The following is a 19,752-nucleotide window of genomic DNA, read 5'->3' as shown; positions in this document are numbered from 1 at the left end:
TCTGTATGTAGAGGCAAAACCCATAGAAGTACTTTTCAGCCGGAAACAACTCCAAAATAATGAACTTGGATTTTCTATGCACAAAAAGTCTATCCATGTTTAAAAGTAATCATTTATAAAGAGATGTTCTCAATGTACAGCTGTAATATGATGATAGGATTTTAGTGGACAGGATATCTCAATTCCAAATAAGAGCTCAGATCTTTGACTCGTAAGTATCCAGCTACATACATTAGAAATCTTCGTACATGTAATATGAAGAGATTTCCAAATGTGTGGCTGATTTCCATGCTTTCAGAGTATACAGAGTTTTTGCAAATAGAAAATCTCAGTGTCAAAATAGTTGAAATCTATTCCCACCAAAAACTGTCCCAACACTCTTTCAACATCATTGTGTCTATATATCCCATCAATCATCATAACTTCATAAGACGTAACAAGATCTGCTCCTCACAAATGAGCGTCTCACATACACATCCACTTTGTATTAGGAATATCTCGCATGAATAATAAATAAGTATAGAAGATATTCTCAATACATGATAGGATGTGTCTGTGAGGCGCCTGGTGTGAATAGCAGATTCAGACCATTACTCTACGTGTATCCTCATCCAATGCCAGCTTCTGTTTCATTGTCGGCTTACCAACTGGCCCATTTGCCCCTGACAAGTGGCAATTTCCCCAAATATGATTACTTGAGCGGTTCAGCTTGAGATCCATCTGAATGATAAGGGGCGTGAAAATGACATAACTAATAAATATTGCTTTCAGGTTTCAGCAAAAGTTAAAAAAACGGAAAAATACATTGCGATATAAAATGGACAAGAAAATCACGATACACGTGTATAATTAGATGTCCACATCATCAATCATATAATGAAGAAAAAGTGCGTTTCTTGCCACATGACATAGACTCCAAGTCCTCCATGGCTACAGTGCCATTCATAATATGCCACATCATCCTGACATATGGGTCCCATCGCTTCAAATTCAAAACATGTCTTCAGTCTTCACAAATGGGCCTCCAAATGCAAATGGATGGTCGGAGGTCAAGAACTTGCATGGGCTGAGAGTCTGAGACTTGAGAGTTGAGACCATTCCGTGATCAAAAGAGGAAGGTTCTGATTTCTGAATTCGGATCAAACCTAATCCTGATTTTTATCCCTAAGATAACCCGCAGATAATCAGATCAAATACTGGACAAAAGAGGGGTATTCTGGGCATTTCATGTATTTAAATCAAATCGCCCTCTCCTCTCTTTTGATCGCTTGAGGTCTTTTCTGTTTTTCTTTGTAGTCATAATTCATAAACTTTCGGTTCCATGGTTGGTTTTGTCATCTTATCTCTGACCTCTCCCTCTCTCTCTCTGCAACTGCTATTAACATTTAACAAATTTCCATTATTTTATTTTAATGTAAAAAATACGCATTTGCTTGTTTTTTATTTTATTTTTTACTGCAACTTTTACTCTGGCTTTCTTTTCTTCATTTTTTTTTCTGTTTTCAACCCTTGAGTAGTGTTATATATATGCTAAGTCACCTAACAATCTCTCTGCCACACACAAAAAAAAAGCATCCATTTCCGTGGTTGCGTGCTTGAATCTCTCTGCTACTCTTGCTTAGATACTCATTTACAGCCTCGAAAACTGTTCTGTTGCGGTTTGCATCCTGTTCTGCTATTCTTTCTCTGTCTCTCATCAGTCTCAGGTCTTTTAAGTTTTAACCATACACAACAAGCAGGTTCTCTTGGTTTGCAAGTTCTCAAGGGTCTACTTCTGAAAAATGTAATTTTGGAGGTATTGGCTCCTTGTGTTCCTTAGTTTGTTGATTATTCGTATGCTTTTGTGAATGTACTCCGGTCAGTTTACGCTCATGGGTTCTCGCTAATTTCTCTCTACTTGATCTGCCGACATTTGACGTTAAGGTCCTCAGGAGATTTCTTGCAGTTTTCAGGTTTTCCCGCTTCGATTAGTTAATGCCCATTTGCGTTATATTGCTCTAGACAGCTCTGGTATCAGTTCACAGTTATGAATCCTCGTTAATTCCTTTCTTCCTAATCTGTAGCCATTTGAAGTTCACTCTAAGAAACACCTCAGTTAGTTATAACATGTAAAAGTTTGACTATGTAATTGATCACTCAGATTATGATGCATTTCTGTTCTTTCGATGATCAAGTCAATGTGTAGGAACCTTTCTCAGAGGTAATGGATCTGAAGTCTGTCAAAGTTATCCGCTAGTTGAGTTGCTCAACACATGGAGGGTGCTTTTTTCTTCCGCTAATTATCACTTTTCTCAACTCATGATGGGCTCTGCTCGTTAAAAGTGGGAAATTTTTGCATATACAGTCGGCAATACATCGTACAGTCCATGTTAAATTGATAATATCAACCATGCTTTGATTGTAGATTCATTCATATTCCTTTGTTCTTCATTGCGAAATACAGAACTCATTCTTTTATATTTTTGAGATGTAATATTCCACCATTGTACAGAGTTTTTCATGGCCCAATTCAGGGGTCAGTTATACGCAGAGAAAAAAATGGATACATACGTTTTCCTTTTCTTCCAAAATTGTTTGACGATCAAGAGTTTCCTGTTTATCTGCTCATAGATTCTCATACTATCTTAGTAGATGAAACCATAGGTTCCATACTGACCTCTCGAGTCTCTTAAATCTACCTGTGTGTTTAGCATATTTCAGTGTTTGATCTTTTCTCCCAACTAGTTATTTGTCAAAAAAAAAAAAAAAAAGGAAAAACGAGTATAATCCTACTTTGCACGTAATATCTACGGACCAATCATGGAAGAAACGTTCGTGCCCTTTCGTGGGATCAAGAATGATCTCGAAGGAAGACTGTTATGCTACAAACAAGATTGGACTAGTGGTTTCCGTTCAGGTTACAGGTCTGGTTTCCATCACAAAATATTGGTATATTATGTTCTTCTTTTGCTGTTCTCTCTGATTCTTGACCTTGGAATTTGGTTTTACTGGACACAAATTCTGAGTTATCATTATTCTTTTCTTTGTTTCTGTCATCACCAATTTTGAAGTACATGCTTCAGTAGTCTCTGTGCATGATCAGATCTTGAAAACACTAGTTTTTTTATTTACTATTTCCATGTGATTCAAGTAGAATCCTAATACTCCTCCAATTGTTCAGGATCCTTGCTCCCACGACATACATATTCTTTGCTTCAGCAATTCCAGTTATCTCTTTTGGAGAACAACTGGAGAGGAATACAAGTAGGAGCACGGTCTATTATCTGTTTTATTTGCTGCTTTGAGAGAACACTTGGTTAGACATGCTTCCTTCTCATTATTATTGCAGATGGAGTTTTAACTGCGGTGCAAACACTGGCATCAACATCACTATGTGGCATCATACACTCTATTATTGGAGGACAGCCACTGCTCATACTTGGAGTTGCCGAGCCGACTGTTCTGATGTACACATTCATGTTCAACTTTGCAAAGGACAGGCCAGATTTGGGGCAGAAGCTCTTTTTGGCTTGGACAGGATGGTAACTCCCAAGTATTTTCATTTCTCATGTTGATATTCAATTATATGCTTAGATGCCTTGTTTGTTAGATTCTTAATGATCTTTTCATTCCTAATGATATTTTCATATTGGTTTGGGTTTTCAGGGTTTGCATTTGGACAGCATTCCTGCTCTTCTTGCTGGCTATTCTGGGAGCATGCTCCATTATCAATAGGTTTACCCGTCTTGCTGGTGAACTTTTTGGTATGCTCATAGCTATGCTCTTTATGCAGCAGGCTATTCGGGTGAGGATGCTTTACCATTGTTATCTATGTTGGGCATTTAGATGGTAGCAAAGTTTTGAGCAAGATGTAATGAGGCATATGGCTCAATTGGACAGAAATCTTTCAGAACATTGTCACAATTCAATTTCAGCTTCTGACCTAAAATAAATTCTACATGATCTCTGTGTGACTACTGATATCCCATTCGTTGTGTTTCTTTTTCTTTTTTGATATTTAGGGTTTATGAGCTATGATTTGCATAATAATCAATTTTGATAACAGAAAATGGACATGCATTTGTTTCTAAATTTACTGTTTTTTTTTATTATGACATGAAAGTTTCTAGTGAAAATGTTTGTTCACTGTCCAGTCTCAGTGGCATGGGCATGATATTCATAAATGCTATGTTTTTCGGGCACAGCCCAAGGAACCACTTAATTTCATTATTAGAAACAAAATAATTTGTTAAAGATGAAGTGTAATCATTTTTCTACTTAGTTCAGTGCCTTGGAACTGATGAACTGCTTCCTGTAGGGAGTTGTGGAGGAGTTTGGCATACCAAAGAGAGAAAGCCGTAATCAGACTGCACTTTCACCATCATGGCGCTTTGGCAATGGAATGTTTGCAATGGTTTTGTCCTTTGGCCTTCTTCTTACTTCGTTAAGGAGCCGCAAAGCAAGATCATGGCGCTATGGGACAGGTACTAGTTATTTTTTGGACATGGGATTCATGTAGCATAGGGGAAATATGTATGTGTTAGTTGGTTGTTGATTAAGAGGTGGATTATGAAGAATGTTAGGGACAGCTCTTTCTTTTGTAACCTTGAGTTTTGAATCTGATTTTGCTTCCAAATCGAAGAATATGAAATGGATGCCTTCTTTTGAGATAATTAGTACTCAGTAGTAGTATTCTATGCTTTTATTTTATCTGTCACAGAAGAATTCAATATTCCTTGGAATTTAGTATGTTAAAATGATCTATTTTCCTCTTTCTATACACCTAACTGATAAATATTTTTCCAAACTATTTTAGGTTCGCTACGCGGATTCATTGCAGATTATGGGGTCCCACTTATGGTGCTTGTTTGGACTGCTATATCTTATATACCAGTTAACAGTGTTCCAAAAGGGATCCCACGGCGCCTTTTCAGCCCAAATCCATGGTCTCCTGGTGCTTATTCAAATTGGACAGTTATTAAGGTGCTTCCTAAAGTTTTATACAACAATTATAGTATTACCAGCAGCTTTTCCATGCTAAACTTATACTGGCCGCCCACATCTTTGTAAACCTTTATAGATTTTGCCAATACAAAGAAAAAATGTGCATTTTTTCATGTCATATTATACAAATGGTAACATAAATTGTTTGCAGATGCATTTTCTTGCATTAATGCAAAAATATTGGCCAAGGAATTCTGTGTTCTGCGTTGGCATTGTAGCTTTTGTGGCTTGGAAGAGTCTCATGCTTATTTGACTTGGCAGGACATGTTGAATGTGCCTGTGCTTTATATCATAGGAGCATTTATTCCAGCAACCATGATTGCCGTTCTCTATTACTTCGATCACAGTGTGGCATCCCAACTTGCTCAACAAAAGGAGTTCAATCTTAAGAAGCCGCCTTCATACCATTATGACCTTCTTCTTTTGGGATTCTTGGTAAGCTATTATGATTGCCTTCTCAAGTTATACTCCAACCTCAAGGTGAAATCAGTAGTAAAATTGCAGAGTGCACCTAAGGCAGTAGGTGCTCTTGTTGCTTAGGTTATGAATTGCATACCTTTCTTAAGCGAGGCAGAGTATTTTTCTTAAAATTAAAAAATGGGAGGAATTGCTAAATAAATGAAATAGGACAGTAAAAAAGTAATAGTATGTAAAATGGCATATCAACTCAATTGGTAAGATTATCATGCAATTAACAAAAGTCATTTCTATGGGCTTCATATTGGATACTTATTCAATTGTCTTTTTATCTAACATCTTTGCAAAAGAAAGATGTATGAGGAGTCATCAACATCAAAAATATCAACCGATAAGAACCCATGTATATGATGATCAGCTGAAAAATCACATATATTAAATAAAAAAAAAAATCAAAATATGCATGCCTATCTCTCAAAGAACCATTCAACCTAAAAGCTTAAGCTGGGAAATGAGGCATCTTTGATTGGGTTTTTATTCTCTAACACGTCCCTCACACGAAAGCCCGTTGGGCTTGAAGCATGGACAAGCACAGGCCAGTCCTTACCATGTGATGAAATTTAATTAATTATAATGCGTGGGGCAAGGATCAAAAACTAAACCACTTGGTCAAACAGGCTTTGATACCATCTCAAAGAACCGTTCAACCTAAAAGCTTAAATTGGGAGGTGAGGTCTTTGATTGGGTATTGGGTTTTTATTCTCTAACACTATCATGCATATAAAACATATAAATATGAGAAGAAGATATGACAAGAGAATATACACTACATTATTTAAACATGCCTGGTGTATGTCCTGAAAAGCTAGAAATTCTATAAATAATAACTCCCTACCAACACAAATACATGAATGCAGGCATAAGCACTTGAAATCTGTTTTCACCAACTGCACATCATGTTGATTACATTGCCTGTGATGTTGGAGATATCTTTATATGCGTTTGCCTTATGTTTCTTATTATGTTTTTTGAGTAGGTCATAGTATGTGGTCTCATTGGCATTCCTCCTTCCAATGGTGTTATTCCGCAATCCCCAATGCACACAAAGAGCTTAGCTACCTTGAAACATCAGGTAAAAGTTAATTTATATGTATAAAAGCCAGAAATATTTTTGCCATTTTCTGTTATTTCTTCAAATTGGGAAAAATTCAGTTCTGCCTAGTTCTTGAAATTATCCAATGTATCGTCTTTTTTGGGAGATTAGTTCCTATTCTTTTGTAGCCTCAAAGTTCCTTCAAGTGTTGCAATTTCTTTGATGAATAACTTTCGCTAATTTTATAAATGTAAAGTTGATTAGTCATATTACAGACTTGCACCCCTAGGAGGTAGCTAGCCTCAGGTAACTCCCTCACAGTTTCAATTAAATCTACATTTACTCACTTAGCCCCAGTACATCTGATCACTCACCACCCTTGCTTTGCCAGACCATTCAAGTATTGCAATTTGCATTCCAATAACTAACATTCTTTTAGGGGGGAGCACTTGAACCAGGATTGGAGGATTGAAACATGATCCGTTCCTTCCTAGTGCTACCTTTGTGGGCATTTTCAAAGGTGACGAGTGACAATCATTAAATGATTTAATTGCAAAAGTTTTCCAAGGATAGAATCCTAAATGGATGGCCTTAGTTATCGATTATTTTGAAATGCTTTTGGTTGATGCAATATGTGAGTTGGATGGATAGATAGGACCTTTTGATGTGAACAAAGTTTTGGCTTGCAGGGTTTCTTGTGATTCACACTTAATTTTTTCTTTTCGTACCCTGCATATGCAATATATCTGTCCTTCAATAAGAGAACACCTTCCTTCCATATTCCTGTTCTGCATTTAATATTTGCAATTCTTATAGAGTGTCTCTAGGTTCTTTTTTGCTTTCATGTCTTAAGAATTAACATAGGTTTTTTAAACAGCTGTTGCGCAATAAACTTGTTTCGACTGCTCACAAAAGTATCTGTAAAAATTCAAGCTTGAGTCAGTTGTATGGGAACATGAAAGAAGCATACAATCAAATGCAGACTCCATTAGTCTATCAAACTCCTCCTGGTCTGGTAAGTTAAGCTTAACCTAATGTTAAATAAAACTGGTACTTAAAATAAGATTTGACTTTGTCTTTTACCTCTCCTTATTGAATGCTGATATTTGTGCTCTGAGCAGGGGCTAAAGGAATTAAAAGAATCCACAATCCAACTAGCTTCAAGTACTGGAAACTTTGATGCACCAGTTGATGAATCTATATTCGACGTAGAAAAAGAAATAGATGATCTTTTACCCATCGAGGTCAAAGAACAGCGGCTTAGCAACTTGCTTCAGGCCATGATGGTTGGTGGCTGTTTTGCTGCTATGCCTCTGCTGAAGAAGATTCCAACTTCGGTGCTTTGGGGATACTTTGCTTTCATGGCTATAGAAAGCTTACCAGGGAATCAATTTTGGGAGAGGATATTGTTGCTTTTCACTGCACCAAGTCGAAGATATATGTAAGTTTCTGCTTATTTTACTTGCTACAGGATGATGTTTGTGGTTTAGTCTTGTTGTCAGTTGTAGTTTCATTTCTAAGACATGCCTTTTGGTCCAACTTTGGTTTTTAGTTTGAAATATTCCAACTCTCATATGATTCCGGTAATACTAAGTCTTTTGACATACTGGAAACAATTTCTTTGTTAGACTCCTCTGAACATGTGATAGTCAGCAGTGCTTCACCTTTCCTTTTCCTCTTCAGCAATGAAAAGCATTAAAACTTGTAGGAAAAGTAGACATTTTTAAATAGATTGTTTCCAACTCTGGATGGATTAGGGAATGACGCTTAAGCTTTTTCCCTGATTTGTGGATAATGATGATCTTAGGCTGTGTTTAGTTTGATAGAAAATAAGAGAGAAAGAGAAGGTTCTTAAGAATTTTCGTTCAACTTCCTATTTATTTCCTATTTTCGATCAAACCTAACATAGCCTTAGTGTAGAATATGTTTTGATTTTAGAAAGATTTTAAAACATTGGAAAGATATATTTTTATACCAAGAAATTATCATAAACAAATTACTTTCAATCATATAGTCTGTCATTATTTTTATCATGTCCACTAACTGCAATTAATAAACTTGCCAGGGTGTTGGAGAAGTATCATGCAACATTCATTGAGACTGTGCCCTTCAAGGCAATTGCTATCTTTACCTTATTCCAGACGGTTTACTTGCTTCTGTGTTTTGGCATAACATGGATTCCTATTGCTGGAGTCCTTTTCCCACTGTTGATTATGCTTCTAGTCCCCGTGCGTCAGTATGTGCTCCCTAAATTCTTTAAAGGAGCCCATCTCCAGGACTTAGATGCTGCAGAATACGGAGAAGCCCCAGCTGTAGCATACAATATTTCATTTAATGTAAGTTCTTTAATTATTGCTTCCAGTAGCTCATACTTTACAACCCCATTACCAATCTAGCAATTCTTCTGTTTTCTTGACAGACCCAAGATGATTATGCAAGAAGTGATCACACGGATGGTGGGGAAATTTTGGATGATATGATCACACGAAGCCGTGGTGAGATCCGCCATATCTACAGTCCAAAGGTAACAAGTTCAACCCCAACTTCACAAGATGGCATAGAGCCTGTACACAGCCCACGGGTGCCACAAAGGACATATAGCCCCCATGAAAGTGAGCTAAGGGTGAAAAGAAGTCCACGATTTAATGGGACAGGGCCAGAAGCAAAACAAACTCCTAGTCCAGGGCCATCAATGCTTGGTCAACATCATCATGGTTCAACATCGAGTTAAAACCTAAACACTTAGTCCAGGTAAGTTGTCAGTTGTGCTCGAGAGGTCTCATTTTTAGCTTATGTAACTAAGGTTTATCTTGTAAGTGTGGCATATTTTGTATCTGTTTCTAACATGTAACAAGAGCATAGACATTGTCCATGGACACAAATATGGGTTGAAATATGTTACTATTTCTTTAATATTTACTTTAATGTCTTCTTGTTTCAGTTGAAAAACAATATATGAAGGGCTACTTGCTTTCATCCTGCCTAATAATGGATTGGATTGTCTCTTCATTGTTTCATGATCCATTTGGGTTTTCTCATTGTTTGACTTTCATATATAACTGAAATAACAGACTTGTAAACCTTAGTTTAGCTCAAGTAAGAATGGAGAAATGAAGGTCCAAGTAAACATGGCCGAATCAGTCTTTTTAGTCTTAACCACAAACAAAATTAGAAGGAATTCATATTCAATGCCGTTTTAAAATTTCAAAATCTGGACAAATTCCAGAAAGTTGTAAACTATCAATTCTATTTTCGAAACCAGCCCAATTCTCAACTTAACCTTTTATCTGTTTCTTATGAAAGGACTGAACCTCTGCATAGTATGCATAATGACCACCAAAAAACTAGTGCTATCCCAATTAGAAGAAATGTAAGAAGTGAGGATCTATGATTGGAAAAGACCCCTATATATTGCAAATTGACATATCAATAGGCATGATTAGGTCTCATAGACATCATCATCATCAGTAGCAGAAACTTCATATGACCACCTAAGATGGGTCGGCAACACAAATCCTGTTCTTCCATTTGATATATGTATGGCTAAATAGATGATAAAATAATTTTTTCCTCAGGACCTAAACTGGATTATTTTTGGCCTTTCTATTGTTTTTCTGAACTTTCAGTTTGCACCACCGATTGAGCATCATTAGGCATGATCAAAATGACACAATATAGTTCTTGCTATTGTGTTGCAGATTGGTGCTCCTAGTCTCTGATTTTATTCCTCAGTCTTATCATACATTAATACAATATCCCACCCCACCTCTTTGCATCGAATTGATGTTTCCTGACATGATTGATGGGTCCAATAACGGGTCATCCAATTGGATCAATTTTGAGCCTCGGATATCCCTTGACAGAGCTTGTGTGGCATGGAAGGGACAAAGTGCCTCCTTGTCTATCTTTATGTCATGTCTCTCTAGTTGGCACCAAAGACTCTAATGTCCATTCACGTAATCAACTATGGCAGGAGAAGGGAATTACCTCTATTGTTGTCACCAACACTAACAGCAAATAGGAGTACTTGATGGTTTTTCGTGTTTGGGCAAGAGCTACTCTTTCCTGAGATTTGTTTTTGGTTCATACTCAGCTTCCATATTCAAAAGTGTGTTGAATGATGGTTAAAGTTAGATCTATCAATGATCTCCCGTTTCATCATTTCAATGTGCTTTCCCCTGATTGTTAGTTGCAAAGGTTCTCTTTACAGACAGTTGGTTCCTTGACAAGGTAGGATTGTAGTTTAGGTGTACAGATTTTCCAATACATTCTTTTTTCTAGTGGCCATCTCTAAAGTCTTAATCACCACATTAACAACTAATAAATGGAAAGGCGTGAGCAAATGGAAAGTCATGGAGTATGACCTGGTTTTTGTTTTCTTCTATCAACTTTAATGGTTTCATTTGTTCTTTACATGGTACCTTGCTGAGTTAAGATGCTTATCACTTTTCTAATTGCTCCACCAAAAGGAGGTCCATAAAAGAGAATATTCTATCTTTGTACATAGGGCTTTTGGAAGGATATACATGTGATGACACTGAGTGATTACTATTAGGGCTTTTTGGAATTTGGAAGGATATCCTTCAAACCTAGACCCTTCACCCTTGCTGCTGTTGGATATAAAACCAGGGGTTCAATTTTGTTGGTTCTAATTTTAAGGCCCACTACATTAATTGGACCAGGCAAATGGTCTTATATTTACGCAAAATATTCCTGAGCCGAGATTAAGTGAAGATTTATTTGCAATCTGTAATGGGCCCAAGACAGGGTCTGTATTTGGTAGAAGAAAACTTGAGGCTGAGGGGCTAGTACTGGATTTGACAAACCTACCGTGATCCAAGCTACCGGTTGTGTAGGTTAGGGGCTGATTGATAACTAACTTCAGTTTGGTGCAAAGTTTTTGAACCGCCTTTGATCCGGACGGTCAGACCGTTTGGCCCAAGAACTATCTAGGTAACTGGTTTTGTTTTACCCCACATCCGGTATTTGGCAAAAAAACGTTAAGAAATCGATAACCTGTTGACTCTGGTGGTTGAACCATTGAGTTGACCCATTCAATGGTATTTTACCATTTTTTATTTTTAAATTTGTTGTCAGAATGGGCCATCCATTTGAACTAGATGATCGGACCATTGACCTAGAAACTGGTGGCTAAAACGGTTCCGTTTCTAGGTTGTTTTTTAAAACGTTGGTTTGATGTATAGAAAGAAAGTATTCCTTTGTTTTTGATGAATAATTTTTAATTAAACAATTAAGTGATAAAATATTTAAGGGTATAGTATAGTAACCTACCCAAATTCAGTTCCAAAAACCTATCCACGTGAATTCATAGAGTCATGCCTTTTGACGCTGTAACTTTTGCATGGAGTTCATATGATATGGATTATTGTGTCATGCAGGAAGAGTTCAACGCTTGAACCTAGACAGCCAAATTTTTTTCCTAACGTAAAAATAAAAAAATTGGTTGTTTATTTTTGATAGTCTCTTTATCGCGTTTGTGCTCGCGCGCGTGTTGGATGCATGATTGTATAGACAAATGTGTAGCCCATGGAACTGTAGAGGCTGTTTAACGTGGACAGCCAAAGTTTTCTCCCTCCAATCGAATTGATTTGTTACTTGAGACAATTCGGGATTGGAAAAACAAACAAAAACTCTAACAACATAAAATCCAACCACACATTGAAAATATCTTTTATACATATATTCTAAATTCATAAAAAGACGTTCCTAATGTATAATTGGATGCTCATACTTGCAAATAATGTTTTCAATCTGCTATTGATTCGTTTGGTTGAACCATTTGAATTGTTGTTTGGCTAGGATCTCAGGTCCGGTTTAGTCAAAATCTACCAGACGGTAAAAAACTATTGACTTGGTCAATTACAATTTACCCAATTGGTTTGATAGTTGACTTTGTTCAACCCGATGACTAGGTTGCGGATTGCATATTCAATGCATACAAACTTTTGGAGGCCATAACTTTGCATTCTGATGTCCGATTGGGGTGATTTTTTTTTTTTGTGATTTTTCGAGATCTATAAGTCCCAAGGCACTCGCTATTTTCGTGAAAAAAAACTTTTTGGTTTCAAATTGCAAAATTTATTATTTTTATAAATAAAAATTAAAAAAATAAATTAAATATAAAATAATGCATAATAACATATCTAAAATATAATTTATACATTATTTATTGCTAAAATATTAAAATATATACTTAATATATAGTTACAATAACATGGCATGATCTGAACCGTTCAACCTAGTCAGTTGAACCGGTAACCCGCGACTCAAAAGCAAAATCAGTTTGGTCTCTAGGTTGGTTTTTAAAAAGAGTATACAAGGTTTTTGCTATTATGAGATCCTGTCACATGAAGAATGGCAACCATCCCGAAAACCAACTTATTCTTCCGGGGGCATTCTTTTTTCGGATTTTGAGAGGGGGAAAAGTTGGTCAATGGGATTTTGGTTCCCATTGACTAAGAATCCCATGTTATTTTTTCAGATTTATGTAGGATCAGGGAAAGTTTATTTTCCTGGGTACCACTTACTCGGGTAAGTGATACCCATCTCCTAGGTGGGTAAATATCTTTCCCACCTAGGGGGAAAGTTGCCAACACTTGAATGGGACAAAAATACCCTTTTTTAATAATAGATTTCTATGGTTAAAATGGTTATTGCCTTATTTACATGAAAAATAAAAAAACATGAGCAAATGCACTTAATCGGGTAAATGCTTTTTAGAAAAAACTTACCTAGATAATTGTATTTACCTAAATAAATAACTTATCAAAAAACAAACGGGCCTTAAAGTTAAATTCATTGAATAGTGAGTCTCGATCTTTCGAAATTCTAATGTAGGGTATATGACAAAAGTCATGGGGTGGCAAGCTGGTGATGGCCCAACTCATCCATCGTAAAATTTTGAGATATATCACGATCATGATAATGCCATTTAAATTATCAACAATAGTTGCGTTTACATGTATGATTAGAGACAAAGAGTGCATTAATTATGAATAAAATTTCGGAACCTTCGTCTTGAAGTGAGGCCTAAAATGGTATGCCCACTGGCACTGGGTTAACCCTGACCTGTAATTAGGGTTGTTAATGGATTGTGGGTACGTTATTAGGTTCAACAGAACCGAACCAACCCGAGGTTTGGGTCTGTATTAGGGTTTGGGATCAGACTTTGTATCATGTATGGGCACCATATTAATTTTTCTTACTTGATTTGTTTCATTTCTACAGTGGTTTCATTCACTTTTTATAAATTATTTACTAGGCAAGTGTTTTTATTTTTAATGACCATTTTAGTCATAAAAGTTTATTATTAAAAAAATCATTTTTATCCCATTAAAATGTTGTAATTTTTTCCCATATAAAGTTATTTATCCACATGTAAAACGGGTATAAATAAATGATACTCCAATAAAATAATTTTTTACTGATCTCCACATAAATCTGGAAAAAAAATACATAATTAAAACCCTTTAAGCCTGAGACCAGATCTGCTCCTCACATGCACCTCACATGTGTCTCATATGCACATCCTACCATGCATTGAGAATATCTCTCATACTTTTAAATTATTCTTAACAGAAGATATTCCTAATGCATGGTGGATATGCATGTGAGGCGCCCAAGTGTGAAGAGCAGATCCCGTTCCTTTAAGCCTGGCCTGGCTCAGCACACAAATTTCTAAGCTTTAATACCCAGTCCAAGATTCATCATTGGTTCCATTTCTAGTATGGATCATCACCTAGATCTGATTAAAGATGCAAAATAGTATATTGGGTGGGCCGTGGGCGCATCATGTAGATGCAAAGAAGAAAGATCCGTCCTATCCTAGGTTAGGACAAAACGTCAATGGGTCGGGTACTCGGGTTTAGTAAGGGGGAAGCGATTTCAATCAAATGCAGGTTAAACCAGTTAACCCAGCCCACTGACATCCTAACTAGCACCTTCTAGTCCTAGCTGCAGCACAAGGATTGGCCCAGATATGGACGGATCACGGATGTGGGAGCTACGATCAGGATGATAGATCAGACATGGTTTTTGAGGGGCACAAAAAATCTGAAATTCTAAATGTCGTCGAGCAGCAGAATTTTGTGGTCAGCGTGGCGACAGAGCAGTAAGTGAGCAGAGCAGGGTGGTGCACGTGAGGCCCACTGGTTTGGTTTGCTAAAATCCCAAACCTAAAATAATCAGTGTGACTTTCTCTTTTAGTTTTGGATCTCCCCGCAGAACGATCAGTTCAGTTGTAGCTTGTAGGTAGGACGCCGTATACAATGAGGCCTCAGATCGTCTTATTTGGAGATTCAATTACCGAGCAATCGTTCGGACCAGGTGGATGGGGAGCCGCTCTTGCTAACACTTACTCTCGGAAGGTTCTACACTTCTACTTGACTGTGTTTCCTTTTCTTTTTTACTATTTTCTTAATTTCTTTTGCTATTTTTCAATTATAAATTCATTTTTTTTGTTGGGTTTAGCGGAACCCATTTCGAATCTTTAGCGTCCTGTTCCTTTCTTTTCCCATTAATTTTTTCTTCCAAAAAACATCTTCTGTTATTACCTTCGTTTTCCTCCAGAGCCACACTCTATGATCACCTCAGAGATGGTATCGTAATTCATTTCATCTACTTTTTTCCCTTACTACGTGCAGGCCGATGTGCTTGTTCGCGGTTACGGTGGATACAACACCAGGTTGGCTTTGTTCTTGTTACATCACATTTTCCCGCTGGTAAGAGTGGGGAGATTGTTAGTTGTTAGTTGTTAATTAGCAGTTTGATAAGAGAAATGGTAATGTAATGTTGACCTCTCCCTTTTGAAGAATTTTGCTAGATCAGGGATCATGGGATAGAAGAATTATGTTCTAAACGTTTCGATTGCCTAAATAAAATATTATTTTTTTCCAATTCTAGGGTATGATTGTCAAAGATGGAAACCAGAGCCTAAAACCAATTTTTATGCATGTTCTTCCTGTGGAGTTTTGAAGTTACTTCCTTGTCTGGAAGAAGAAATTTTATGAAAGGGGTCATTCATTGGGACAGAACCATTAGTGGGTGACAGTCACGTTTCAAAGGGTTTCACCCTTCAAGGTGATCAGCCTCCAATGCAATTGGATAAGATATTGTTTTTAGTGATATAACTGTCAAAAAATATAAACCTTTAATGAATAAAAGTAAAAAAGAAAGAAATATATGTATATGCACAATCTGAATCACGGACTTAGAGCTGGAGCACTATGAAATTTTGAAAGATGCATTGCTTATTTTACTTTTAGGTTTTAATTAAAGCATGGCGGCATGGCCTAGGCATGCTGAGTCAGATAAAGAGAGCATAAACAGCAGCATGCATCAAAACAGGATACAAGCAGAAGATTTAGAAAGAAAGGTTAACTAATAACTATGCAACCCCAAATACAACCATATGTTGAAAAAAGACCTACTTTTAAATGGACAGGCCCAAAACTACCCCATTTCTTCTTACACGACATTTGGCCAAAGAATATAACTAAATTATAAGCAGACTGCATCAATGGGTGAGAATTTCCTCCTTGCTGCTAATGTTCTTGCCTCTCTATGGTGATGAGGAACAAGCCAAGGCTCCACTTTTCCCATCTCTCATCCAACCAATCACGATCTATAATAAAGAAACTCAAATATAGCCCTGCTGACCTGCTTCTGAACCATTTGACCCAGTAATCACATTGGACATATTCCCCCTGCTCTAGTGACTATCGGCCCTAACTCTCAATCTGGCTTAACTTAGATGGTAATACTTTCACAGAACCCACCTTACTCTGTCCCACAAATAGTACCCTATACTCAACGAATGCTATATTTACAAATGTTTCAGTACCTCAATGTCAATGGACTAGGATTGGCTGATCTTAACCCAAGACCTGATTAGGGCTGACCTGACTTTGACCCAATATAGTCAGGTCAAGACAGGTTTACCACTTAACTCTACCCACTGAAATCCCTTAACTACAGGGGTGTCTTAGCACATTAGAGTGTACATCATTTTTAAGTAAAACAGAATAAAGTTGAATGTTAATGATTAAAAAGGCCTACCCCAGGTTGCTTCACTAACAGATAAAAACAACTCCAGGTGGCACTATGAAGAGCCAAATTTTCCCCCTTGGTTAAAAGGTACAATGGTTGGAAGTGTCTTGGTATCGAAAGTCAATAGGGATGCAGGTAGGATAATCCCTTGGGCAAAAACAGAGGGACATGGTGCCTAAATGATCCAGTCCATCACCTCAAAGATCTAATTACTGGGTGCAACAGCTAACCTTTTTCTTTTCATACATTAAAGGGAATGATTTTTAGACTCATCATCTGAAACCTGAAGGTTTATCTAGAGTTACTAAATATGGAATTTACTTTCTTTTATCTGTTTAACCTTCAACTTTCCTTGATAAGAAAAATATTTGACTCCCTGTAATTTTTTACTGTCATTGCTCCATTCTGAAATTCATTGATGGTCTTTATATCTTTTTTTCGTAGGGCTGTGTAACGCCTCCTGTTGCGACCACAGTTTTCTTTGGAGCTAATGATGCAGCCCTTTTAGGGCGGAACAGTGAAAGGCAACATGTTCCTATTGAAGAGTACACGGAGAATATCAGAAGAATTGTCAAGCACCTCAAGGTTCAAAAAGATTTATTTAATATTTCAAAAGCATGGTGGTTTGTTATCTTATGCTAAATACTTTTAATCAGATCTAGGCTTTAGAATTGCCATGCAAAAATGGTCTTAAACCTAGTTATGTTGTTAGCAGTAAAACTTCACCTGGTTGTTAGGACAGCTTAGCAGCTTACATTCAAGAGCTCTGTAATGAAATGCATGATAACTTATTGAGGTGGCACTTCATTATAGTTTGAATTCTGACTTGTGATAGGAGGGTCTAATTATAGTCAGTTTCTATCTTGTTTGCTTTTTATTGCTATTTTTCTAAATGATGTCTCTTGAAATGTTTGTGGATAGGAATGTTCTCCTACCATGTTGGTAGTGCTTATCACTCCACCCCCAGTTGATGAGGAAGGACGCAAAGAATATGCACGGTTTGCTTATTTCTGTTCCATTACAACATCCAAAAGCATGCTTATCTTTACATGTGAAAATGTCTCAAATATGTTTGAAAGAAGATAATGCATTTATATGTAAAAATCATCCACTGAGTTCCTATTAGCAATAAAAAATTCATGTAGATATTTGGCAGAGTTATCCAAATGCCAATTCTTTCTAATCAAAATTTATTTTCTTTCCTATTTTCTCTCTTTTATCCCTAATTAGTATTTAAAGTTTACCGTTTATTTTTTATTGGAGAAAGATAAGGTGATTATTTCTATTAGAACTTTCAAGGGTAGACATAACACATTTTTTTGATCCATATACAGTGACTACATAAAATCAATTCCCTTGTCAACAAATATACAAATAGTTCACTATATTAAAGAAATGAACCAATAGAAAAGAAAGATGATTGAGGGACATTTGTAAATACCTTCACCACTTAATTCCATGAGCAAACCATAGCAATGCTCTCCTTATAATATCAGCTTCTTGAGAACATTTTTTGTCAAAGTCCTTGCATTTCATTTGTTCCAGGCTAGCTCCCCTTTTATTAAGAGCTCTAACATACCAGCTTGTCAAGGTTTCGTGCAACATTTTTGAAAAGCATCAGTTGATGTAGTGTCAAAGGAACTAGCCACAAATCCATTAACTGATTTAGCAATAGAGAAAAAGGTGATTTGCCAATATGACCTACGAGTGCAAAATGAGCAGCTGGAAGTATTGCTCTTGGCAATACACTTCACCAAGATAGAAATCCATGTCATGAATGGCTATCTTGGAGGGTACTGGGCCCTGTCTTGAAGGGGAATGTATTGCTTGCTGGAGGAGCTAGATGTATACAAATTACAAAAGGGTTTCACTGAAAACATACCTGAATTGTTCCATCTCCATACATGTTAGTCCATAGCACTTGTATTCAGGTGGAAGCTATGCAATTTAGCAAGAAGTTTTGCAACTACAAGAATTTCCCAGTCATGAAGATATCTGTGGAACTTTGGAGTCCAAACAGCTGTCACCAAATTATAGTTGTGTACTACCACTCCCTCCTTATCTTCTGAAATTGCATAAAGATTTGGGAAAATGGCCATGGGAAATGGTTAGTTGGTTGAAGACAGAGGACAGTGGTTTGTGGAACTTTAACAATGAAAAAAAAAACAGTTCTTATGGCTGGGTAGGGACATTGAGATTCAGTACAGCTGGGTGAAGAGGAGTGCCAACTCATTTGCGGATGGGTTGGCCAAGCAAGGAGTGAATAGGGAGTCTGTTTTTTGGGCTAGTTTTTAATCCTTTTCTTTGTATTCCCTTTGTTTTCTGTTTTTGGGGAGCTAAGTTATTTTATCTCCCCCTTTGTATCCTTATTCCCTCTCTTCTTTTAATTTAATGAAGATGGTGTTATTGATAAAAAAAAAAAAAAGTCCATGGGAAGTCTGGTGTTACACTAAACATCCAACCGGAAATGAATTTTGAATCCATTACCATCTTGTATATTGCCCCCTTAATAAAAGAATCATGGGCTCTCTATTCCTTTTTGTACTTAGCATCTAAATGATGAAATTGCTTGTCTTAGGTCCCATCTAGCATTTCTAACACCAAATTTCGCTTCAATCAGCTGCCTCCAGCTACTTTATGCTTCTGTTTTGTAACACTAATGCCATTTACCAAATGGATGAATACTTGGAGTTCCACAAGGAAAGCCTCCTTTCAAGATGTTTGATTATGGGTCTAAAATTGTACTGGATGTACACTTAGCACCAACCAACAATCCAAGATATTTAAATCGTAACTTGGTAATTTCACACTTCGACTCAATTGTTAGGTCCTCAATACCCACCACTTGCTCCAATGGATTTTTTTTTTCATCAGTAGCAGTGAAATTTTATTAATTTCAAAAGTTAAAATACATAGCTGTAACAGGATGGTCAACCTCAATTAACCATCCATGTGAGATTGAGTACACTTGCCCAAACCTTTTTCATTCTTACAATAGATCACCCCAAAACATCTGTTCCCTGTTTACTCCTTGCCTAGCCATGCATCAGCTAATCCATTTGCTGATTTGTAAATCCAAGTGAAGCCTTACAATAGATTACCCCAAAACACTTGCTCTAATGGAATCATGGAAATTAATTTTGAGACATGAGAATGAGATCACTTCAAATGGAATTACACCACTAGTCACA

At 36.8% G+C, this 19,752-nt stretch overlaps 2 protein-coding genes across 2 annotated transcripts in view; both read left to right on the top strand.

The window, feature by feature from the left end:
- The first annotated feature begins 1,292 nt into the window (after nt 1-1,292).
- Nucleotides 1,293-9,469, top strand: LOC148853869 (putative boron transporter 2). Its single transcript, XM_088984772.1, has 12 exons — nt 1,293-2,903; nt 3,161-3,243; nt 3,329-3,521; nt 3,646-3,784; nt 4,298-4,463; nt 4,796-4,962; nt 5,245-5,418; nt 6,437-6,532; nt 7,371-7,508; nt 7,615-7,934; nt 8,559-8,829; nt 8,913-9,469. Exons 1-12 carry the CDS (start codon nt 2,800-2,802, stop codon nt 9,222-9,224), a joined length of 2,163 nt encoding a protein of 720 aa, XP_088840898.1. The 5' UTR covers nt 1,293-2,799; the 3' UTR covers nt 9,225-9,469.
- A 4,760-nt stretch (nt 9,470-14,229) lies between these two features.
- The window catches only part of LOC148853868 (GDSL esterase/lipase At5g62930-like), a 42,066-nt gene continuing 36,543 nt past the window's right edge, over nt 14,230-19,752 (top strand). Inside the window, exons 1-4 of the mRNA XM_088941465.1 lie at nt 14,230-14,880; nt 15,157-15,234; nt 17,006-17,146; nt 17,483-17,559. Of these exons, the coding sequence (XP_088797591.1) occupies nt 14,782-14,880; nt 15,157-15,234; nt 17,006-17,146; nt 17,483-17,559 (395 nt within the window). The 5' untranslated portion in view covers nt 14,230-14,781. The remainder of the gene's footprint in view (nt 14,881-15,156; nt 15,235-17,005; nt 17,147-17,482; nt 17,560-19,752) is intronic.

The sequence above is a fragment of the Nelumbo lutea genome, chromosome 4 (genome assembly GCF_056320005.1).
Source record: "Nelumbo lutea isolate HS-2025 chromosome 4, American lotus-T2T, whole genome shotgun sequence".
Lineage (NCBI taxonomy): Eukaryota > Viridiplantae > Streptophyta > Magnoliopsida > Proteales > Nelumbonaceae > Nelumbo > Nelumbo lutea.
Note: the sequence above shows the minus strand (reverse complement) of the source record. Positions and strands in the feature narration are given on the sequence as shown.

What these genes read in the sequence shown, in the direction of transcription:
- LOC148853869 (XM_088984772.1), top strand. Translation starts at nt 2,800, where the DNA reads ATGGAAGAAACGTTCGTGCCCTTTCGTGGGATCAAGAATGATCTCGAA. An exon ending in TTCTTCTTTTGGGATTCTTG is followed by an intron (nt 5,419 to 6,436) that starts GTAAGCTATTAT and finishes TTTTTTGAGTAG; the next exon opens with GTCATAGTATGTGGTCTCAT. An exon ending in GCACCAAGTCGAAGATATAT is followed by an intron (nt 7,935 to 8,558) that starts GTAAGTTTCTGC and finishes TAAACTTGCCAG; the next exon opens with GGTGTTGGAGAAGTATCATG.